The sequence below is a fragment of the Aedes albopictus genome, chromosome 3 (assembly GCF_035046485.1).
Source record: "Aedes albopictus strain Foshan chromosome 3, AalbF5, whole genome shotgun sequence".
Lineage (NCBI taxonomy): Eukaryota > Metazoa > Arthropoda > Insecta > Diptera > Culicidae > Aedes > Aedes albopictus.
In genome coordinates, this window is record NC_085138.1 from 119003015 (window position 1) to 119028482 (window position 25468).

At 38.8% G+C, this 25468-nt stretch overlaps 1 protein-coding gene across 2 annotated transcripts in view; it reads left to right on the top strand.

The window, feature by feature from the left end:
• Positions 1-25468, top strand: part of LOC115263581 (GTPase-activating Rap/Ran-GAP domain-like protein 3) — a 598953-nt gene that overhangs the window by 39649 nt on the left and 533836 nt on the right. The window contains exon 1 of one of the 2 annotated variants that reach the window (XM_062855940.1): positions 14317-15474. The exons of the other annotated variant lie outside the window; for it this stretch is intronic. Coding sequence (XP_062711924.1) covers positions 14951-15474 — 524 coding nt within the window. The 5' untranslated portion in view covers positions 14317-14950. Of the gene's footprint in view, positions 1-14316; positions 15475-25468 lie in introns of those variants that run through there. 2 annotated transcript variants of the gene reach the window in all.

The following is a 25468-nucleotide window of genomic DNA, read 5'->3' on the forward strand; positions in this document are numbered from 1 at the left end:
AGTTCTGGAACACTATTGGTTCTCCCAAATATGGTCTGAGATTATTTGTTGATTAACCGTTTATCTTGTTACTGAATAAGTCATATATATGTCGCATGTATTGGTTCTCTTTTACATTTGATCATTTCTGGCGGGACATCCGTAATCAGTTCCGTAACACACTGATAGGGCTTGCGTCTATTTTCTTGCAACTGTTCATCATGTTACCTAAAAAGCCGTGATTTGAGGTATCGCATGCATGGGTTTGGTGTCACTTCCGGCCCGGAATCGGTTGCGAAACACTACCGATAGTCTCTTAAATAGTCTGAGCCTATTTGCTTGCTAAAGTTTATTAGGTTATCAAAAAAGCCATGGGTTTGGTTCAATTTTATATTAAGCCGCTTTCGGAGGGAACTAGTTTCGGCACTACTGACAGTCCATAATGTGGTCTTAGCCTTCTTCCTCAATAACCGGTCATCGAGTTGTCGAAAAAGCCGTGATTTGATTTGCCGCATGCAAGAGTTTTGTCAACTTTTATATACGGCCACTTTCGGCGGAACACCCGGAACCGGTTCTGAAACACTACCGGTTCATATAAGGTAACATATGAGACTGTTTTCTTGCTAACTGCTCATCAGGTTATCGAAAATGCCGTAGTTTGATGTGCCGCATGCATGGGTTTGGATCACTTTTATATATACCACTTCCAGCGTGACATCCGGAACCGGTTCCGATACACTGCCGGTTCAGATTTGGTCTGAGTATTTTTTATGCCAACCTTTCATTGGGTTATCAAAAAAGTCGCGCTTTGATTTGGTCAAAAAAGTCGCATGCATTGATTTGGTTCACTTTTATATTTGGCCACTTCCTGCGGGACTCCCGGAACCGGTTCCGGATCACTACCGGTTCATATAAGGTCTGAGACTGTTTTCTTGCTGACTGTTCATCAGGTTATCCAAAATGCCGCAATTTGATGTGTCGCATGCATGGATTTGGTTCACTTTTATATTTGGCCACTTCCTGCGGGACTCCCGGAACCGGTTCCGGAACACTACCGGTTCATATAAGGTCTGAGACTGTTTTTTTGCTGACTGTTCATCAGGTTATCCAAAATGCCGTAATTTGATGTGTCGCATGCATGGATTTGGTTCACTTTTATATTTGGCCACTTCCGGCGGAACTCCCGGAACCGGTTCCGGAACACTACCGGTTCAGATATGGTCTGAGACTGTTTTCTTGCTGACTGTTCATCAGGTTATCCAAAATGCCGCAGTTTGATGTGTCGCATGTATGTGTTCGTTACATTTTTATGTATGGCCCCTTCCAAGGGTACTGGTCCGGAACACGTAAATGGCCATAACTCCGGAACGGCTGAACCGATCCGAACCATTTTCAATAGGAACCAATGGGACCAGATTCCGCGTCGAATGAACCGTCGGTCAATAAAATCGGTTGAGGTTTACTGCCAAAAAGTGATGTGAGTTTATTTGTACACACACATACACACACACACACACACACACACATACACACACACACACATACACACACACAGACATCACCTCAATTCGTCGAGCTGAGTTGATTGGTATATGTGACTTGATCCTCCGAGCCTTCTATCAAAAAGTCGTTTTTGGAGTGAACATATAGCCTTTCCAGTACACTTAGTGTACGAGAAAGGCAAAAAGAACCTATAATTGGGTTCCTAAAGGTATCTAAATCATTTCTGGGCATTTATCTGGATTTTCTCTTAACCCTACAGCGCGCGCGCCGTTGTAAAAAGTACAACACCACCAAAAAACCTCGCTTGTCGTATACAGCGCGTCCGCGATGCAGTTTCAGCTGCTTGATGGCGCACGTCCGGGTAGGTTAAGAGTAATTCTAAATCAAAAGTTTCATAATTTTTGGTGCAGTATTTAAAAACACGCGATTTTCTCCAAAAGCCCTTGAAAGTTCTTATCAAATGGAAACACTTTTCCGTGACTGCAAGTTGCTACAAAAAGTATCTCTAAGCAAAGTGCATGAAAGATTAAGCTTTTGAGAGTAATTGTACATATATATATATATATAAATTTCTATAGTTTCATAAATTTATCTATTATTTCACAATGATTATTCAAACGTCTGTTGATTATGATTATACTCTGAAAACAAATGCCTAATAATCATTTGCATCAGTTCGTTGCTATCATGGGAAAGAGAAGATAATGAATTCTGGAGATATTAGAGAGTTAAAACCAGTTTTAAAAACCAAGTGTCCTCGAAACAGTAGCTTTCCATATCTTAATGTTGGAGATATTAAGATTTATTGCTACAGTTGCTCCCAAGAGACTTAACTTTGTATAATCTGAATCTTGATATACTCGTCGATCTCGTGCAATCTCAAATAAAGTTGCTGCATGTTTTAGTAAATTTTTAACTGAACGCTAAGTTTTTAAACAAAAATATATGTACTATCTGAACAAGATATCATTTACGCTAGCATTTTGACATTTGAGCCAAATATCAAATTGAATGTTCGTATAATTTTCAATTTGTCGGAATTTTAGAAAAGTTCAGAAATCAGAAGTTTTCAATATTAGGCCTAAAACAATAAACATTAAAAATATAATAATACATAAGATTAAGAAAATAGAAGTAATTGTATGGTTCATTTTTTCGAAACTTTGATTCTGGGGGCCCACTTTATAGAGTTTGCCCCGGGCCCCCCGAGGCCTAAATCCGGCACTGCACATACTGTATACTGGGGTACACAACTATAACCCATTTTTTGCAGCTCTATGTATTGACTTTAGCGGTATAGTGTCTTAGAAGATTTTGTTCTGTATACCGAACTCTTTATATTGGGATTTTCAGTTTTGTGATTAATCCACCTAAAAGTGCGACAGAAATTCACTTTTTTCAAAATGAAGATAGAGTGTTGGTGTCTTCTGCAAAGTTGTAGACAAATGTATTGTTGGAAAGTTTGCCAAACAAACTATTACCTTATTTGCTTAATTATAAGAGATATGTGTCGTTTTTTGTGAACGACCCTTCAAAATAGTTTTTTCGTTATATCTTTTTGAGGGGATTTTTGGTAATTTTCGTGTGTACTACAAAGTTGTTCTTTGTTGTGAAATACACCTCCTTCTGCTTTTTTTATCATTGGAATAACGCTCCAGGTGGAACAGAGCCTGCATCTCAACGTAAAAAGATTTTCTTAATGAGTCCTTGGAGAAATCCCTGGTGGAATCATGGAACGAATATGGAATGCAGGAAATAAAAGATCTCCATTAGAATTTATTGAAGGAATTCCCCTTGCAATAACAACCACTAGCGTAAGCAGCCTTTTCTTTTTTTTCATTAATTCTATTTGATAAATATTAAGAAAAGCGGGATGAAGGAGAGGGCAAGTCCCTTGTCTTGTGTATTTACAACTGAGATTCCTACAAAGGTGCTGCTGTGAATCCTCCAGATATTTCTTTAAAATTTCTTGCTGTGATTCCTTCAGGGATTTCCAGTAGTATTTCAAGCAAAATTTCTAAAGAAAGAAATCTGGAAAAATCATTGGAAATATCTAAAGAAATCCTTGGAGAAATCACAGAATGGATTTGTATATGATAACGTGGACATACTTCTGGAGCAATCACATCAAGAATTTCAGCATTTCAGCAGGAATTCCTTGAGACGTTTGATTTCTTCATTTTTCCAAAAGTTTTTCTTGAAATTTTCGGCGGATTTCTCCAAGAGTTCCTTCAGGAATCCCTCTAGAAAATCTTTTAGGATACCTACCGTGATTTCTGCATTGATCCATTGTGTGTTGTTCTCAAAGTTCTGTGCCAAAGTTATCCTGAATCGGATACCGCGGCTCTCCGGCGGCAGTAAGAGGGTTCCGTGCCGAAAGATCTTGTGTTAACTATATTGTCACGCTCCGTATTTTACTGGAGCAGGTTAACGAATTCCAAGAGTCCTTCTTTTTGGTGTTCATTGAGTACAATAAAGCTTTCGATCGTCTGAGCCACGAAAATCTGTGGGGCGCCCTGAGACGCAAAGGAGTTTCGAATAAAATCATCAACCTCATGAAAGCGCAGTACGAGGCTTTTACATGCAGAGTCCTGCATAACGGAGCTTTGTCGGATCCCATCCGGGTAGTTTGGTACTATCACCGCTACTGTTTCTCATCGCAAACGACAAGATCATGATGCGGGCGATTGACCGTGAACCAAATCGTAGGCTAGTATGGCAGTCCATTGCAATGGAGCATACTATAGACCAACGACGCTCCAACATGCAGAATAAGCTCGACGAACAAATCGAACGCTCTTCTACGGCGGATCCACCATCAACGTCAGCAAGACCAAATCGTTAGCTATCAACACGAATCAAGACGGCTAGAACTGCTTTTCCGAATCTACGAAATATATGGAGATCCAATCAGATCAGTCAACGCATCAAAACTCGAATTTTTAATTCCAACGTGAAATCTATGTTGTTGTACGCCAGCGAAACGTGCTGCGTGTCAGCAGAGACCATACAAAAGCTACAGATTTTCATCAATCATCAATCCTTGGGAAAATCCCTAAAATGAACGAAGCAATTTGCGGAGGAATCCTAGGAGAAATCAATGGAAAAATTCCAGAAATTTCCAGGAGAACCCATCAGACATTTCTAGAGGAATTCCAAGAGGATTTTTCGAAAGATTTGGGAAGCCTGTCTCTGAAAACTCTTCCTGGGATTCCTCAAGGGAATCTCTTGTAATTTTTCCAGAAATTTCTGCTATGAATCCTTCAGAGAATTCGTAAAAGATAACTCTAGGTATGGTTTGGCTTGCAGTCCCTCAAATCAAAAGGAAACAGAGGTTATCTATTTTCCGACGTTTCTATTTGTGTGTCATTTACTTACTAGAGTTCTGTTTTTTGTCATTGTCTGTTTAATTTCTACATAAAATTGTCCTATTTTTGTTCGTCGCATCACTATTGTTTGAAAATTTAATTATGTTGAGTAATATAGTCAAAAATATACTAATCAAAAAACGAGAAAATTACCGTTGAAGTTCAAGTTCACTCACTGCTCCGGTAGACTGTTTGGTAACTGATCTGTGTTATGGTTTAGGTGGGGTCGGATGGGTGGTTGATGTTTCTGTTATTTTGTCCATTAGTGTTTTTTATCATGACTGTGTTAATTCTGTGTATTAGTCCAGAGAGCGTACTGCTAAGTCTATCTGTATCTGTCCGTTTGTTGATGGAATCGTTGTCGTTGCTTATGTGTCATCTCTAGAATCGGGAGAATGTTTCTCTTGTACGTCCGATCGACTATTCGTGTTGTCTCGTAGATGAACCTATGGTCGTGGTCGATGCAGTGGGCCAAGAGAGCTGTTTTTTCTCTGAGTGCTCTCACTGGTTCATCTGCATATGTACGGCCTGACTTTGATAGGATCTCCAGTTGGTTAAGATTGCTCCGATGGCCCGACAATCTCTTCTTCAGCAGGTTGCCGGTCATATCGATGTAGCGTTTGTCGCAGTTTCCGCACTGTATTCGATACACCACGTTATGGTGTTGATCCATGGGTATCGGGTCCTTAACACGTGTGTAGAGATCCCTTATCGTGTGCACGCTCCGTGGGCATATTATTACGGAGGAATAGTCGTGTCGTAGTATCTGGATGATTTTTGGTGTAAGTGACGGGATGTAGGGGAGAGATCGGTATATTTTAGCTTGAGGCGGTCCAATCAGGGATTGGCGGCATGCACCGTACGGGGCGAAAAAAGCGTGTGCTTCACACAATCGCAAGTGCTCGTCTCCCGTTTTGCCGAGAGACAAGAGACGTATGAGTGAGAGCGTTCATAATTGCGCGAGAGACAATCGCAGCACTAGCTCTACGGCGCAGGGAGTAATGCACGGTGCTGGGGCTTCGCTTGTCTCCAAACAGAAAAAATCAATTAATAAATTAATTGAAGAGTTTGTGTTTTCGGCAAAGTTGTTAAGCTTGTCAAGGGTTGACAAGTGATGGGTCGTTTGATTCGAAATTTTTCCAATCGTGCGTAGTATCAAGCCAAGTGCCAAGCACGGAGACAAGCACCGAGAGAGTGCATACGACAGAGCGTGAGAGACAGGAGAGCTCCAGCGCGCGGCAAAGTAAGCGAGCAACACACAACCGATTGCGCGTACTCGTCTCCTTCTAGTTTGTTGTGCTGTCTCGTAGCAGAGTGTGCGGCACGCAAAGAGTTTTGAGTCGCACCCTATCCCTGGGTCCAATTCATGTGTTCTTCGGTCGTGTGATCGTCGGCTGTAATGGTGTGCGTAGATGTTAAGTGTGTTCGGTTCAGAAAGCGATTGATGAGGTTTCGGGGGTAGTCGTTGATTTGCAGAATTTGAGCGATGACTTCTCGCTTTTTCTCTTTATCCCAGTTGGTGGATAATCGGTTTACCCGATCGATGACATTTTTGATGGTGTTGATTTTTTGGGTGAGAGGATGGAGAGATGAGAAATTCAACAAACGACCCGATGCGATGGCTTTCATATACCACTCGGTTCGAATGGTGCCATCTTCTTGCCGAACTAGAGTCATGTCTAAGTATGGGAGCCTACCGTCTGTTTCCACTTCAAATGTGAATTGGATACTCGGGTGGTATGAGTTGAAGATGTCTAGAACCTGCTGTAATCTATCAGCTGGTATGACAAGCATCAGATCATCCACGTATTTACGCAACACAGTGAAGACAATGTCAGTCTTACTGGTTACTGTATCAAGTAGGATAGAAATGTAAAGTTAAACTTATTGTATAAACCATTTTAGTGATCCCAAGAAGAAGGCAAAATACATTGCGCCGAAACGTCGGAAAATAGATAACCTCTGTTTCCTTTTGATTTGAGGGACTGCAAGCCAAACCATATTTGATAGAAAACTTTACAGTCGATAAATCAAGATAACTCTAGGAATTTCTTATTGTATTCCAGTCATTACTGCTGAGATTCCTTCAGGAACTCCTACTGATTTTTTTTTAGAATTCATGAGAAATTTCATGCATATTCAACATCCCCAATTATTACTGTTGAGAATCTTCCAGGAATTCCTGGATGATTTCCTGAAGGTAGGAAACTCAGAATCCTGGAGGATTCCAGTCTGAAATTTATAGAAGAACCCCAGCAGCAGTCCAGTAGCAATCCCAGCAGTAGTTCCAAAAATAATCTGAAGATGATTCCTAATAGGAGTGCTTAGTTTCTAAAGAAATCCATACTGGTATCGCTGGAGGAATCCCAGCAAGAATTTCTAGTGCAAATGCCAGAAGAGTTTTTGGAAGTATCCTTGCGAAAATTGCAGGAGCAATCTGAAGAATAAATTATAATGGAATCATTGGAGCTACAGGCGGAATTTATGAAGGAATTTCGAGAGCAAGGAGCAAAAATCTGGCTAAACAATCGGTTGTGAGTTCGAAAGCGCGGAATTTATTTCTTTACTTTACCTGTGTTCTGAAGTCGGATAATCAGTACAAAATAGTTGAAGTTTAGGATCATCTGGTGCACAATCTGCATTTCGTAATAAAACAGAGGATTTCGACCTGCAAGTTGCTGTAATGATCGAAAGAATTTCTCGGTTTCACTAAATTAGATTACGTATCCATTATTTTCAAAGTGATCTAAACTCATCACATACGAACGTGGATTCTCTTTAACGGCACTGGAAGGACTAGTTGGTTGTGAAATCACGACCACAGAGCGGAGAAGTTCGTGCAAATTGGTCGATCCAATATACCATTGTTAGTGCTATAGCTGAGTTACTGTTACTGTTGCTGCTGCTGGTGTTGTGCTGAGTGGGCTACCTAAGCTGTATCTTTTTCGAGCTTGTATTGCTGTGATCTCTGTTGAATTGGAAGTGGTATGTCAAGGCGTAACAAAAACAGAGGCCAATTGAGTGACTCTCCCGACGAACTTGAGAAATTACACGCTCAGCGTTACAAACAACCAAGGATGAACTCTAGTGAGAAAGGTGATGCTGTAAGTGAGAATGATTATATGAGAAATTCGCTGAACGACCTACGTAAGTTAATACGGAATGATATTCTCGAAGCAAGTGAAAGAACCAATTCGCGGATTGATGAAATGTCATTGCAAATTAAGCAGTCGGTTTCAAAATTGGAAGCTGAAATGGAAACTATCAAAACTTCACAACAGTTTATCTCAGATGAGTTTGAGGCAATGAAAATTACAATTTCTCATCAGAAAGACAATTTTGTTTCATTGAAGAATGTGTTGCAAATCAGAACGGACTGTAACACAACCCATCAGCATGTTGAAGAACTGAATTATGAATTAAATGTTCTGAAGCAAGCTAGCTTGGAAGGGCATTTGCTAATTTCAAATGTGATCAAAACGGCAGATGAAAATCTGGGAGACCTTTTAGCAAAAATGTTTTCGTCGTTGGATATCGTGTGCAGTCCTGAAGGGGTCTTGAGTATTGGTCGCCTGATGTCCTCGAATCAACACGGAATTCAACCCATTCTAGTTCGCTTCGCTTGTGTGTCACTGAAGGAAAAAGTTTTCAAAGCAGCACGTGAACGACCCATCTTCTGCGATGAAATTGGGCTTGGAGTCAAGCAACGCATCTATTTTAATCACCGTCTCACACCTGTTAATCAGCGTCTTCTGGGAGCTGCGCGTAGATACAAAAAGCAACACAATTTCAAGTTTGCGTGGTTCGCAAACGGAGAAATATTTTTACGGAAAGATGAGTCCTCAAGAGCTATGAAAATTACTGATGTTCGCGATCTAAATGGATTAAATTAATGAAATTGATAGCTTACCTTCTATTATTGTTAATATTTATAATTGTTATGGATTATTGTCCCAATCTGTTAAATGAACTAAATATTGAATATAAATTGAATGAAATTGATGTATCCGATTTGAATTTAAATATACTCTGTTTAAACACACGAAGCTGCAGAAATAAAATGGATGAATTGACGCAATTGATGTTGGATTTGAAAAAAACTATACATGTAATCGTATTCACTGAAACCTGGTTATACACTGATGAAATTTGTAACATCATAGATTACACAGCTTATCATTCTTGTCGAGAAAACCGTGGAGGAGGAGTATCCATATTTGTTCTGAATATTCTGAGAAGTCAATTGGTTCTGGAGCTGAATTATGATGTTAACAACTTTCTTGTAATCGAAATACTGGATTATAATATAAAAATAATGGGTGTCTATAACCCAGGGAGGAATGTCCTGATGTTTCTTGATAAATTTGAACAAATAATTTCACGTATCGATAAGCTAATCATATGTGGTGATTTCAACCTAAATCTTTTAGATAGCTCTAATGAGCTTGTAGAGAATTATCGGTGTAGGCTGGAAAGTTTGGGTTTTTTAATATTGAATAGTTTGAACCCGTTGCATGCAACTCGATTATCCAATACGATTTGTACCACAATTGATCATTTCATTACCAACTATTTTGATAAAAAAATGTGTTTGATAACTAAAGACACTGAACGACACATTTCAGACCACAAAACTCTGATTTTGTCAATAGACTTTTGTGTTAGAAAACCTGAAAAACAGGTAACGAGATATTGTATAAGGTACGAAAGATTTCTCAATAATACATTAGGTCAATCGATCAACGAATGCTCTAGTTTTAGAAATCTTACACAAAAACTCACAAAGATTATTGAGGAAAACAAAGATGCATTTGCTTACAAAAAAACATACAGAATTCGAAAACCATATATAAGTCGTGAGTTAATGTTACAGATAGAGCATAAAAATCAATTGTACAAAAGATATAAAGATGCCCCTACAAATACGCCATTAAAGTATGATTTGTTTATAAAATACACATATGAAAGAAACAGAGTTAGAAACAAAACAAAGTTGGCAAAGGAAAACTACTACAAATCGGAGATAGCGAGCCATAAAGGTAACGGAAGAAAAACTTGGGAACTATTGAAGGAACTAGTGTTTCAACAAAGCAAAACGGTTCTGCATCAAAACATAGCTGTAGAGCAAGATGGAGTAATATTGGATAACGATAAGCAAGTATCTGATTGTTTTAATAATTATTTTGTAAATGTTGGCAACAGTTGCTTACACCAGCTGACTTCAGATGAATTCCGTTCTTTTATGCCCCCAGAGGTTCAGACTACATTTCATTTCGTTCATATTAGAGAGGATAATGTCATAAAAATAATCGGCAACTTAAATTCTAGCGCTGCTAGTGGACTAGATACAATTTCTGTTAGATTCGTACAAAAGTGTAAAGAGTATTTAAATGTAAAAATTACTGAACTTGTGAATGAAATGATTGACTCTTGTGTGTTTGATGATGTTTTAAAAATTGCAAAAGTTGTTCCTGTATATAAAACAGGAAATAAATGTGAAAAAACAAATTACCGCCCAATATCAGTTTTACCTGTGTTGTCTAAAATTTGTGAAAAGGTTCTAACCCAGCAGCTCTCCGATTACTTTTTTCGGAACAATCTTATTCACGAAAATCAATTTGGTTTTGTGCCTAAATCAAACACTGAGTCAGCCACTCTTGAGCTTGTAAATTTTGTGGTAAAGGGCCTGGATGATGGTCAATATGTGGCTTGTATATTCATAGATCTCAAAAAGGCATTTGACTGCATTCCCCATGAAATCTTATTAGGTAAACTAAAATATTATGGTTTAAGTGAATCATCTGTTGAGCTTGTCACATCGTACCTTTCTAATCGGAAACAAATATGTTGCGTGAATGGAGTATTGAGCGATGCAAGAAATATATATAATGGGGTACCTCAAGGTTCCATTATTGGACCATTACTTTTTAATATATTTATCAATGACTTGTTGAAGTTACCACTGAGAGGATTTCTGCAATGTTATGCTGATGACGCAGTCAGTAAGTATAGAGCACAAAGTTTGCCTTAAATTCAAGAAATGATGCAAAACGATTTGGAGATAATGCAGCAGTGGTTCTCGGCAAACAAAATGTCCATAAACACTAAAAAGACTAATATCATGCTATTTACAACAACCCATAGTTCTCCAAGTATAACTCTCACCATAAATAATGAGCCATTAAAACAAGTGCAAGAAACAAACTATCTTGGAATTGTTATTGATAGTCGCCTCAAATGGAACAGCCATATTAATAAAGTTAGAAAAAAAAAATCTTCCATACGTGTTTGCCATCAAAAGAGTTCGTAAATGTCTAGGAATGCAAAGTTGTTGGCAAATATACAATTCCTATATCCTCCCTCATTTAACATATTTACTTTGCATTTGGGGCTCAGCTGCTAGCACACAACTAAACGCGTTCTCCAAAATAAAGCCGTCAAGTCCATCAGAGGACTACCTCCATTATATCCAACAAATGCACTATATTGCCATAAATACTTATCCTTGGGTGATCTATACAGATTTAGTTTGATGTACACAATATATAAAATAAAATATGGAATTATCAAAAGCAACATTGAAATAACGTCAGCAACCAATATTCATTCACATGGAACCAGAAATAGACACAGATTTTATACCACCAGACCTCGTACTGAATTGGCATCGAGACACATTTTATATACAGGAATTGTGAATTTTAACTTGTTACCAAACAACATCAAACACGAAACAATTGTTATGAATTTTAAACGAAAATTAAAAATATTTATTTTTGAGAATTAGTTGTAGATTTAAGTTAAGTTAAGTTGTTTTAGTTTGATAAGAGATTCTTGCACTACTAATTAAACCTCTAAGCAAAGTAGCTGCGCACAGTTTGTACAAACTTTTCGGCTATGTATTTAAATAAAGAAAAAAAAAAAATTTCTGAAAGTATCTATAGAGAAATCACTGGAAGAACTATTGCAGGATTTATAAGAAAAATCCATGGCGGAATTCATGAAAAAAATATTTGGAGAAATCACGGCAAATCACAGGATGAATTCCTGGAGGAACTTCAAGTGGACTCCCTGGAAGAATCCTGGATGGTATCAGTAGCAATTCCTAGAGGAGCCCAACAGGCATTCCGGAGACAATCCAAGAGAAATTTATGAAAACATTATCTTTTGCATTCTTCAACAAATGTCTGTTGGGATTATTTTAAATATTCTTATTGGGATGGCTTCAAAGGTTTCTGCAATAGTTCCTTAACATATCCTTACAAGGATTCCTCTAGAGATTTATCTAAGGGGTCCTATATAAAATCTATGCTATGTCTCCAGAGCTTTCTTCAAGAATTCCTTCAGGACTATGTCTTAGAATAGCAACAGATATTACTACTAAGACTTCACCAGAAAACACTGCTGGGGTTTCTCAAGCATTTTCAGCTGAATGAACTCCAGGATGATCTGCAGCGAGAGATACCTGAGTAATCCCAGCAAAAGTTCCTGATGGTTTCTACCAGAAATTTATAAATAAATCCCTGCAATATTCCTGAAGTAATACCAGTAAGAATTTCCAAAAGAATGTCAAGGTGATTTCCAATAGGAATTACTGGGAACATTCTAAGAACATTTTTGTAGTAATCCTCGTAGAAATCCTTGAAGGAATCACAGCAGTAAATTTCGAAGGAATCTCAGCTGTAAATACTAGCTTTGGCATGCTTCTCACTCTCCTAAATAAGCACAAGACAGAGACAGATGGGAGAGGGGGATTAGCCCTCTCATTCTTCATCCCGCTTTTCTTATTATTTATCAAAAAGAATTAATGAAAAAAGAAAAGGCTGCCTACGCTAGTGGTTATTATTGCAAGGGGAATTCCTTCAATAAATTCTGGAGGAGACCTATTATCATTCCAGGTATTTCTATAATATTCGTTCCATGATTCCACCAGGGATTTCTCCAAGGACTCATTAAGAAAATCTTTTTACGTTGAAATGTAGGCTCAGTTCCACCTGGAGCATTATTCCAATAATAAATAAGCAGAAGGAGGTGTATTTTACAAGAAAGAACAACTTTGTAGAACACACGAAAATTACCAAAAATCCCCAGAAAAAGATATAACGAAAAAACTATTTTGAGGGGTCGTTCACAAAAAACGACACATATCTCTTATAATTAAGCAAATAAGGTAATAGTTTGTTTGGCAAACTTTCCAACAATACATTTGTCTACAACTTTGTAGAAGACACCAACACTCTATCTTCATTTTTGAAAAAAGTGAATTTCTGTTGCACTTTTAGGTGGATTAATCACAAAAGTGAAAATCCCAATATAAAGAGTTCGGTATACAGAACAAAATCTTCTAAGACACTATACCGCTAAAGTCAATACATAGAGCTGCAAAAAATGGGTTATAGTTGTGTACCCCAGTATACAGTATGTGGTAGGTTCCTCCGGAGATTATGTCCGGTGGCCACATCCGGTAGTTCCTAAACGGTCAAAAACTGTGTGGAAACAATGTTTGGTTGCAGAGGTATAAGTTTTAGTGAAAATACTCTGTGTACCGAAAAACAGCCCTTTTTATACGAATCTGACCCAGTGACCCACCGGAATAACTCCGGCAATAGGGACCATTTCGACGTTCTCTGTCCACTTTTACAAACTAGAAATATGTACGAGTGTACTGTCAAAAAAATATTCAAATCCGTTGTGTATTCGCTGATCGGCGACATTTTTAGTTCATATGCGCTGATTCAGGCCGATACGGGTTAACAACATCTTCATAAACCCGCTCTTATTTAGCCTCAAGTGAGACTAAGGAAGGGCAGCTGATTGTCTCGGAGAAACACAAGGCCCACTGCACCATTGTTCCGGTAAGCGCAGTAAGGGCAACATACTGTGGAGGGCGCCCTGGTACTCCACAGGCTCCGTTTACAGTTAGGTTTTTATTAGACCCCCCAGGCCATTTATTCCTAGGCACGGTAAGCATATTGCAGCATCACGCCATGAGTTAGGGATCACATGTTGGTGGACTCTTACCACCGCAACTTACCACCGTGCGTAGTGTTATTCTAAGAAAATTGAGACTGACCCTACACAGCTATCTAGAAAAGAAGTGAATACCTGATCATCTATACAGGGGCTCGAACAGCCGAGTCGGGAGTGGGATTCCATCCCAGGTCTTCGGCGTGATAATCACGGACTTCAAGCGTCACACTAGATCCACTCTACTGCAATAATTTGTATACATAACATACCTAACTACTGAGGATAGGTAATCCGTTATCCATAGCACTAAGTTACATCAAGAACATTTTGTAATATCATTCCCTGCATACATCTCTACATGCACGCAGCTCTTCCTAGCTGGGAGCAAAATCAAAATAGAGGAAAACGAAAATTATCATCGAGTTGCTGCATCGTCTGGTGAGGGAGGTCACAGCCGCCGGTCGGTTCGCGGCGGGGTCGTCGGAAGAGTGCTGCAGGTGGTGCGGCAGATAACGATGACGACGACCGACGATTTTACAACAGAATCCTCCACTTAGTGCTTTCGTAAATGATATAGAGTGGTTGGTTGGTTGGTGATGCTCCGCTCGCTGCGGTTGATATGTAGAGGTAGAACTGCTAACAGCTTCCGTTGTTCCGGATGGAGATATTCCCTAAGCTTGGGATGGCAACAACTTAGTGTGGTTCAGAAGTTCACCGCGACAAGTTAGATTCGCTGTTTGGTCCTTGGATTCTAGGGCCTCGCCGCCGTGGTTCCGTTCTACATGTGCTGCATAGATCCGACAGCAGGTAATCCGATTATATCGATTGAATCGTTACGAGTTGAAGTGCACCCTATTCGAATGGTAGATTAGCTGATGGCAAACAAGTGTATACACGTGTTCTTTGATTGCTTGATTCACGGAAGTGCTATTGTGAATGAAAATAGCTCTTTTCGAGAGTGATGGGATTGATTTTTGAACTGTAACGTTTTTGATCATAGAGACACGAGTATTCCATTCCAGGAAGTAGTATATCGCTTCAATGAACGTGCCAACAAAAGTTCGGTTTTCTAGTCATTAAAAACTTCAATCATTGAAGTCACATCGGTTTTGATCAATAAATAGATTACCATGACCGATAGCAAGAAAGCCATAATGAAGAATGCCCATTTCCGCGTCCCTATGCCGTCTGGCCACAGGCGTGCTTCGAACTTTCTCGGTACCAGCTTCGATGAAACGAATTTGCGTGTCGTAAGTGAAGTGGAAGCGGGAAAAATAGATTCGGCCAATTCGCGAAAATCTCCCAAATTTGCACGTGCTCAAAGCTTCGGTGATAAATTGCTAGCGGCTTCGTCACCCAAATTTGCCAAATCCAAGAAAATCTTCCACGCCGGTGGTGGTTCGCGTGATCCGGCTCCGGCTGCGGCTCCTCCGATTGGTAGTGGGCCTGGTAGCGGCGATTTCAAAGCCACGCGAAGATGTTCATCCTTGTCGACGGCGACAGCGATGAGTGAAATTCCGTTTGATGCGTCCATAAATCTGGTGGCATACTGTGACGAGATGCAGGAGCTGAAACGGCACCAGAGGTCCCGGTTGAGAACTCGCAGCATCAGCGTCTGTGTCGAGAAATGGAACGAGTTGGGATACATGAAAAGGTAAGCGGCACGGTGGTGATGGGGTGTGGGAAAATTAGATTTGTTTGTTTAGGTCTACAATCTGGACGCGTCAGCAATCCGTCTGCCAGCGGAATGACTAGCGGGATTTCACTTGGGGTGGATTACGTGAGAATGGTACCTCGTTAGTTACTAATTACTGTAGCTATTAGCAGCTGTACGTAAATAAATACACGGAAAGTTTCAGGGTGATAAATGGGGTGGTTCATTTTAACAGTGGTATTTGTATTGAAGACTTGAGTTTCGAAATTGTAAGCAGCAGTTTGGCTCTGTTTGGTTTGGTTTCCGTTAATCAAGTTTCCTATCATTAACTTTGTGAGATTTAATGATTACTCTCAGCTCGAGCTGATCTTTCACAAACACTGCACAAATTACGGTCTGATCCTCCTTGTGGGCGTTTTTAGGGTTAAACTTTTTTTAACAGGCGCTAGATTATTTTGCGGTCTTGGACAAAGTTGTTTGGCATATAGTAACCTACAACAGTACCCGTGTAGCTGCCGGCTTAGAATAGCACTACGGACCACCTGTTCCTGGGGTAAAAGTTCCCCAAACAGGTAACCTCAATCCAAGGTGTCAGGCGACCCGTGATGAGGGATGAACGATCTTTAACGGAGCCCGTAGCGTGGGTAGATCACCTTTTTGGGTTGCGTTGCGGAGCAAGATCTACTAAACCGAACCCTAGTCCTAACTGCTTCCAACTAGTGGAACAGCATAACTTAGTAATCAAAGGAAAACACTTTGGTCCTTATTACATTTCACACCTTGTTGAAAGTTATGGGTCTCGGTTTTAGGTGTGGCCGATATACATCTTGAAACAAGGACAAATGGATTAGTATTCCTAATCTTTTATTCGGTGTTCACTAGTTTGAAACAGTAAGGACTAGGGTTCCGATGCATGGTCAATATCGGTATCATTTCTTGACTTTATCGTTAGGGATCCAATTTTGACTGAAAAAGGAGCGTGTTCAAAGCGGAACCTATCAATCACAATCCTCTCTTATAACTTCTCAATGGCGATAAAGTTATACGACATGCACTATATAAAGGACACGGGATATACCACAATAGATCAAATTTTGGTCGCAGTGGTTTATGTTCCGAACAGGGAAAAAAACAACAAACACAGAAGAGATGCCAAGGGAGGGGTTTTTCCCAATTTCGGCAAATGGTGGAGGGGCGCATAGTGTATGGAGCGTCGGTAATGGGGGGGGGGGTGGTGGTTTGGTGATGGGGTTGCGTATTCGTTCAGGACAATCTGTTTGCTGCATCTTTCTTCTCTCGCTTCAGCAAACAGAAGTAAATACGAATGGAATGAGGCGAATACACGGACCCTAGTTTGATACAGAACATATTGGAATATATTATACTTACAATTGATATGGAATGGGTCAAAACTGCACAATTCCACTGCATATTCATTGCTCAATAACTTTTGCTTCTTAGCATGAATAAGTCCTTTGATCACTGGAATCAGATCTTTGGTAATTCATGTACTAATGATGATACAATATTTGAAGTTCGTCAATTTTCCTTTTTTTTTCCTTCGAGGTGGTGAGAATAGGTCCAAGGAATTGAATTTGTTCCGCATTGGCAACAAAGCAAGTCTGGTCAAATTTGATACTACTTACCAATAATATATTATATGATATGAGTTTGAGATTCTAAAAAGTATCAATCCACCTAAAAGTGTGATGTTTCATCGAGACTTAAAAGTGGCATTTTAAAAAGGTTTTTTTTCGAGCTTTCTTCGATGATTTATCAAAAATTAACTAAGTGCTCTAGAAGTCTAATTTTTCGATAGAAACTGCTGGCAGCTACGAGGATGACACCATCAAATTTCTATCAATTTCGATTCAATATTCAAAATATTTGATGAGATACTTCAGACAATGTTTTGACCCAATCTCGCCTCTTTGACCCATTGTCACTCCCAACGACGGCATTTAAAATTTATTTAGAACTCTGTTTGATTTGCTTTTCAGATAAAAACATTATTTTATATTTATATTCACGATAATAATAGTTATTTATGTAATGAGTTGCAAAAAGTTGATTTTTTCAGCACGAGTCGTACATTTATCCAACGAGGCTTGCCGAGTTGGATAAATACGATGAGTGCTGAAAAAATCGAGTTTTGCAACGAGTTCCATACAAAATTTTATGCAATGATTTTTTCATAATGCAACCCATTTGAGTTGCATAATATTCATAATGCAACTCAAATGAGTTGCATTATGAACATTATACAACTATTTTTCATTATGCAACTCATTTCAGTTGCATAATGAACCAGTTCGGAAAAATTGGCCATTATTATAATAAAATGAGTTATATAAAATTTAAATAATGATACTGAATTGCATAAAATAAATAATAAAATTCAGTTGTCCAGTAAGTCAATCATCGACACAAATCTTATTATTATTATTTACCATACTTTCGAATTCCAATTTCGAATAATACATTGTAATAAACTCATATCCGCTACAGATACTTTGTTAAGCTTTGCTAGAGTGACTCCATATTAGTCCGTCCCTTATTTTGCAAAAAAAGTCCGTATTTCAAGGCTATGTGGACTTTAAAGGAGCCTAATATTCTCAAAAAAGGGCTCAAATAGTTATTTATGTGACGAGTTACAAAAAGTTAATTTTTTCAGCACGAGTCGGACATTTATCCAACGAGGCTTGCCGAGGTGAATAAATACGAAGAGTGCTGAAATAATCGAGTTTTGCAACGAGTTCCATACAAAATTTTATGCAATGATTTTTTCATAATGTATCTCATTTGAGTTGCATAATGTTCATAATGCAACTCAAATGAGTTGCATTATGAACATTATCCAACTATTTTTCATTATGCGACTCATTTCAGTTGCATTATGAACCGGTACGGAAAATTTGGTCATTATGATACTGAAATGAGTAGTATAAAATATAAATTATGGCACTGAATTGCATAAACGATTTTTTTGTTGAACAAGTACAATAGACGTTTGGTCGGTGCAAACAGTTTAACTGCAATGCTTTTTAACGGTCCGGTAAATGCAACAAATTAACAGTTATCGCACCGCCAAACGTCAAAATGGTGCGCCAGATTAACCCAAATGAACAGTCGAATGTTGAATTCATGCATTTTTCGTAATTGATGGGTTATTGACGTCTGTCAGGCGTTGCAGTTATCAAATTTGTGGAGCTTCGTAGTTTTGTGGAGCCTCGTAGCCGTGTGGTTAGGGTCACCAAGCTTCTAATCGCACCATGCTATGGAGTGAGGGTTCGATTCCCGCTCCGGACGATGGAACTTTTCGTGAGAATAGTTTCTTCTTCGTATCCACTGGTGCATGCTCCGTGTGTCCCTTGTCTAGTGTTAAGTTCCATTCAGTCTGTACAGCCTCTGGCTGAAGACGGTGTCCGCGTCTTTTTTTTTTATAAAAAAAATTGTTTGCTAAGTGAAACGCAGAGTTTGGAATTTCATCGCGAGTCACTGAGTGGTCTATACTCAGCATGTGCTACACTTGATGAGTATGACACATCGTGAAGCGACGTGTTCGGGAATGCTTTCCGAAATGTGCTATTCATTCTCTTGCCCGGTTCAATACGAGAGCGCAATCAAGAGAGAAGATGATCGGTGACGCTAATGAAAAAGATACATTCGGCAAGAATATTTTATTGTCATAACTCTTGATTATTATGGCAACACCGTCAGCAACATCATAAATACAATTAAATAAATAGTATGTTACAATTTAAAAACGAAAATGCGATAAATAATGATGAAAATAATGTACAGGGGATAGACAAAATGATATGACATATAGCTGTAACTTTTCGAAAAGTGCATCAAATATTCTCAAATTTCCACTGTAAGTTGATCAACTGTTTGTGTATCAGTGGATAAAATTTGGAAAAGATTTAACTATTCTGCACTAAAAAAAGGTAGAACTATCCGATAGCCAACTTTGAGCTGTTATATCTCCGGATTCAATGAACCGAATGCAATGAAATTTTGACCATAAAGAGCTTTGAAAAACTTTCGACTTAACTTAAAATTTTTAACACGGAAGAAAAATATAACGATTAGATTATTTTTCTAATAAACACCAAATTTTCTTAAATTTTAACATCGTTTCAAAATTCAAGATGCTAATTATAGTTCATTCAAATTCCCTCTAATAGTCTTGAATACAGATATCTTTTGAATGAAAGTAACAACATAGGCGGCAATTCAATGAAAAAGTAATGGGATGCATATTAAAAATAGACCAATTTGCTAAAAAATCATAAAATTAATAAAATCGCTATAGCTTTTTCTCTTGTTAATAATTTCAAGTTAAGTCGAACGTTTCTAGAACGTATTATATAAGTCATAAATGCACAAAATTTCATTGCATTCGGTTCATTGAATCCGGAGATATAACAACTCAAAGTTGGCTATCGGATAATTCTACCTTTTTCTAAAATGCTTAAAACTTGGTGCAGAACAGCCCGATCTTTTCCAAATTTTGTCCACCAATAAATAACTAGTTGATCAACTTACAGTGAAAATTTGAGAATATTCGATGCACTTCTCAAAAAGTTACAGCTAATTGGATCATTTGTCTATCCCCTGTATTTCGTCGCGATGGTTATATGGTTACGCTGTAAATTGAAACGAATTGTCGGTAGAGTAAGTACAATCTCTTTCACTTGGCATGGAACATTCCTATCCTTTCTATGGTACACCTAAACCTCGTTTTACGTCCACTATTGGCTTAGTCAAATAAAATTCTACTGCCAAAATGATAATTAAAATAGACATTTTTATATTTTTGTACACTTCTCCTAATCACGGAGATGTTTTAAAAAATATAAAAATGTTGAGTTTGCTCATTGTCTTGGCGGTAGAATTATTTGTCGCTAAGCCATGCATGAACGTAAAAAAAGGACGAGGTGTACACCTTTCGCATTAAATTCCCTCTTGGCCCATTTGTTTGATTCTACCCTTGGTTTTCCCTACACCGAACGCTTGATTATTGATTGATAAATTTGTTGGATTTTACTTTTCGCCCACCGTAGCGGAAAAGACAAGCAGACGTCTGACTTTACTCACTTCTTATCGTTTTCCCTTTTTAACGGTTGAATATTCGGCAATTCGTAAATCGCTCAGTGATTGGGCAATCATGTTTTCGTGACGATGATGTTGATTACAATTTGTTTCAAGTGATACGTCTGTTTGTCTGTGGTAGAGGTGTCCCAGACATTGTGTGTGGGAATGTGGTAGCAGCACAACTGCCCTGGAAATTGTGGATCGCTTTTATAATCTCCTGGGTATAATATGCATTCGAGGAGGTGATGGAGATTTATCACTGTTTCGGAATATTTTTGCAGGTAGCCCCACAGCCAGTCGAGTGTTTGTTTGAAATTTTCGATACTGTCGCGAAGGGTATTTAATGGTAGTATACTCAATTCATTCACAAGGTGCCAGTGCTGTTCAATGGAAACGATTTAATATAATATGAATAACGATTGAAATTATGTTGCTACAAGTTTATCCGTATTTCAGAATAACGGTTAAATTTTATTTCTTACTAAATATTTTAAGCAAAACTAATGGTTTTCAATGCGCTTCAACTCAACTTGATTGCATATTTCGATCCAGTAAATAAAAGAACGAATCGCAATTCAAATATCTTGTGTCAGTGGAGCTAACTATCCTTTGTTCGAAAATCGATTATTGCTAACTAGCGTACTAATGGATCAATTACCAAACATTGCTTCCCATTATCCCCATACAAACCATTATCATTCACAGAAGCAGGGTTGAGCTGATAATTGAATTATATGCGAGATGACTAAAGTCTATTGTCAGTACCTACTTTTCTCAGAACTGTAGTTGTGAGCTGTTGTAGTTAGACAATATTTTACTTAGTATTGTCAATCCTGAGCAGCCAGGCCTGTAAAGGTGATGTAAACGACCGAATTGGAAGATCCCCATCCAGGGCGATTGTCCGCCATCGCCTTGAACTGTGATCAGGTCAAATTTCTGTCAACTTCCTCAATTTCTCTGTCTCTGCTGCAATGCCCTGCTGGGTTCTAACGCTTGCTTGAAGATTTCGTTCCCGTAGCTGCGTAGAGTGTGGCCGATCTACCTCCACTTTCGCTTCAGAATTTGTGTCGCTATCGGCTTTTGATGACATCAACGGTTAACCTACTTCGTGCATTAGCTTGCGTTCACCTGACCTCGCTGACCTAGTGCACGTTTAGCGGTCATAATGATCTCAATAATGCACGAATCGGGTAAAGTTCCACGTTGGAGATCCAATTGTGAGGCAATCATGCACGAATTATATACCACAGGCATCTATTGATGAAGAACTACAGCCGTTGAGTGTTCTCCACTGATATACACCAGGTTTTACTGGCGTTTCACAGCAACACAGATTTTACGTTCAAGCTGAAAATTCGGGTTTTGGTGCGTCGACTTATCTGATTGTTATTCCATACATTTCTTAAATTACAAAATCAGCTCTTGCCTTCTTGATCCGTGATTTTCAGTGATGCTATCATGAGAAACCCATGTCACTTTGTACACTAGACGATGTCATTGTTGCCACAAAAGTCTGCAAACAGCTCTCCATTCTCACTTATTTTACCACGGCGTCTCATGACTTGCTCATAGTCTAAGTTGTCGGAACAAAACTTCGCGTTGAAGTCTTCCATGAGGATCTTGATATCACTTTTCGGAATGTTATTCACGACAGTATTCAGTTGGCTGTAAAAGTTCTTTTTGTCTTGCAATTCTGCAGCATCGGTTGGCGCATAACATTGGATCATGGTTAGGTTTCGAACCCGTGTTCTGAATCTGGTTACACTTATCCACTTGTTAATAGGTTCCATCTTCATGAGCGCAGCGCGGGCGTAAGCGCTGAGCAGGACACCAACTGCTCGATGACAAGTTCGCCTCGTAGCAGAATGCAGCAGAACTTGACCCGTCGCCAGTCTGTGTTCTGCAAAGCTCGGCCAACGGACTTCGCTCAGTCCCATGTCTTATTGGCTTGTTGTGCTAGTTTACCCTGCTGGGCTAAAGTTATTACATTTTAAACTACAATTCTTGTCCGTTGCTAGGTGCATAAAGTTGTTGCAGTTGAACCAGTTCGTAATCCTTCATTTTCGGTATCTATAACGGTTTCTGGGTTTCGAGAACAGTAGGTTGTTGGACCAAAGTCCCCTATCCACCGTGGTGGGGCTGCTATCTTAGGTATGGCTTCCGATGAAGGAGCATTTCATACTCAGTCGCTGGATGCTAGAACAGACGCTGTTTGAACCAGTCTTGTTAGCGATCACAGTCTTTGACACCTTTTCGTCGATATTCGGCTGCCTTTGTCTCCAACATTCGCAACACAAGCGATCAAACTAGTGTACGGAGCAAAAATGTCGAATGAATGCGCTTGACCATGATTGCGTCTTCGGGAGATTGTTCGGTTTTTGTTATTCCTGTCTTTCCCATAAATAGAGCTGTTTTGGATAAATGTATGTGTCGTAATCGATTTATCACACACGAATAAACTAATATTATACCAATCTTAATCAAAATTGGCTGAAAACTTGCAAAAAGCTGGAATTAGACAAATCAAGCATAACTTTTCAATCCGACGTAACTCGAGAATGTAAACAAATCCGGGTTAACTGCTGCATGCATGATTCATAAAGCAAATTGAAGAATCCACATCACTGTTTGATGATTTATTGCTTAATTTGTTTAACTAAGCATATTATTCGAAACGACGTATCTAACTATTTTGATGTTTACAACTTTACTGATAGATACACCGTTTTGATATATGAGAAAACCAAACGACGTATCTAGCCAAAATCAAAAGTAACAGATACACCAAACTGGCACCATACAAAAGCGACGTATCTGGCATGACGTATCTCTAACCAACCCGGTGTATGTGTATTTTTATCAAAATTCATTGTGAAAATGATATGGAATGAGTAGGTTTTGTTTCTTTCCTAGTACGTGCTATATCCCTGGTGATGTTAAGCACGAAAAAACTTATGAAAAGTATTTTTATAAAAAACTATTTTAGTGAAATGGTCGTCAACATTGACCATGAATTTACTCAGCTCAGTGAAAAAGTTAGATACGTCGATTTGAAAAATTATGCTTGAAATGTCATCGTGTCAGACGACGATGATTTGATCCACTTTTTTGTTTATTGATCTTCGTTCTGCCGCTCGTGTTGTGTGTAAGAGGTAGCGGTCGCGCTCGAATGAAACAAAGCAAGCTGACACCCGACCGCGGCAACAAAACGAAGGTAGTGAAAAGTGTCGAATGTTTACAAGCCTGGTTTGAACCGCACCTCCTTGGTGAACAGACGCTCGAGACGTACCTCCTCAATCTAGCTGGTCAGGAGAACAACAGTGCCCAGGCTGCACTACCAGCTAATCATACAACGCTTAGCTGGCGGTCTTTGTCATCGATAGCCCCGTGGAAGCATGAGGTAGAAACTCAACGTGCGCAGCCCAAGAAAGATTTTTTTTTTAAATTTATTTACGGTTCTACAATCAGCACGTGATCATAGGGAATCGCGCCACTTGGGCGGTGGCTTCTATATTCGTCTGTTTTCCACTATAACTCAGTCAAATTTGATCCAATTGACACAACTTTTGGAATGTGGTGAGATAGGTATAGCATCTAACCGTGTACAACATTTCAAGTCAATCGGTTCAAAATTGACTGAGTTATAGTGGAAAACAGACGAATATAGAAGCCACCGCCCAAGTGGCACGATACCCTACATGAAAGATATTGGTCGTTGATAGAAGTTCAAAACTTGCATCTTAATTTGTAAACTAGTATAATTATTTAATCAATCAACTAAATGAACTATGTATCCACAAATTACTCACAGTCACCATTTCTATCTATGCATTACGATTAACAGGTGCGAAATTGTATCAATTATAAAAAAAAAAACAACATAAAAGTAAACTTTTGTACTGTGACGTGACATAAACAACAAGAATGTACCATACAGTGAACATTATTCTGTTCACGCCTGATTGCATCGTACACCATCTATTGCCATAACGGCAAACTGGCAAAAGGTGGAGTGGAACCAGAAAACCAATAGCGTCAATGTATGTTTGTACCTAGTGGCAAGCGATACGACAACACAGGACAAACCGGTTGCGAAGAGTAAACACTGTGTCCTGTCCAGTGCTGGTGGTAAGCCCATTTCTAGTGCAGCTGGCCTGGCGAGTGTCTACCGCCCTACTAAATTAGATTTCCGGTGGTGAATCAGGTCAATGGTTTCTCTTCTTTTCTCGAGTTAGCTTCGTCCTGTGCTAGCGGACTGGTGGGGCACAAATTGCGCAATGTGTTTCCAATATGGTGATAATGGACTGTGTTCAGGGATAAAAGGGCTTATGCTATAGCTAACAAAGAGAAACTTATTTCCATTTCCATAGGTACTTTACTAAGGTTAATTTAGAATCAGTATTGCACACAATATATTGCATGCAACAGCCTGTCGTTTTACAGCATAGTCGAGGACGTTGAAAAAGCAGAGCAAGTTTTAGTGAAATATTATGCCTTAATGATTTATTTAGTTGCTGTCAAATATCTAAAATTATTATTTCACAAGTATAAGGTACCCCGGGGCAAGTGAGACCTACAGGTATAACTTTTTTTATTTTTTATTTTTAAGGCAAACATTCTTCATAGAAAACATAGGTATCACACCAACGGATACTTTGAATTCAAAAATTGTTATTGTTCTCACCATAAAGAGACCATATATGTTAATGTTGTTCATATGTAATTTTCAATTCACTAAGTGAGATTAACGTACTCTACTACATTCGTCGTTTAAAAATAGAATAATAAATAAAGTAAAACTTTTTCAGTTTCAGGATAATATTTGGAGTGCTTGCGAATTATTTTAAGCGAAAAAGCTGTAATTTATTTTCATTTATTACCTTTTGTTAACTGC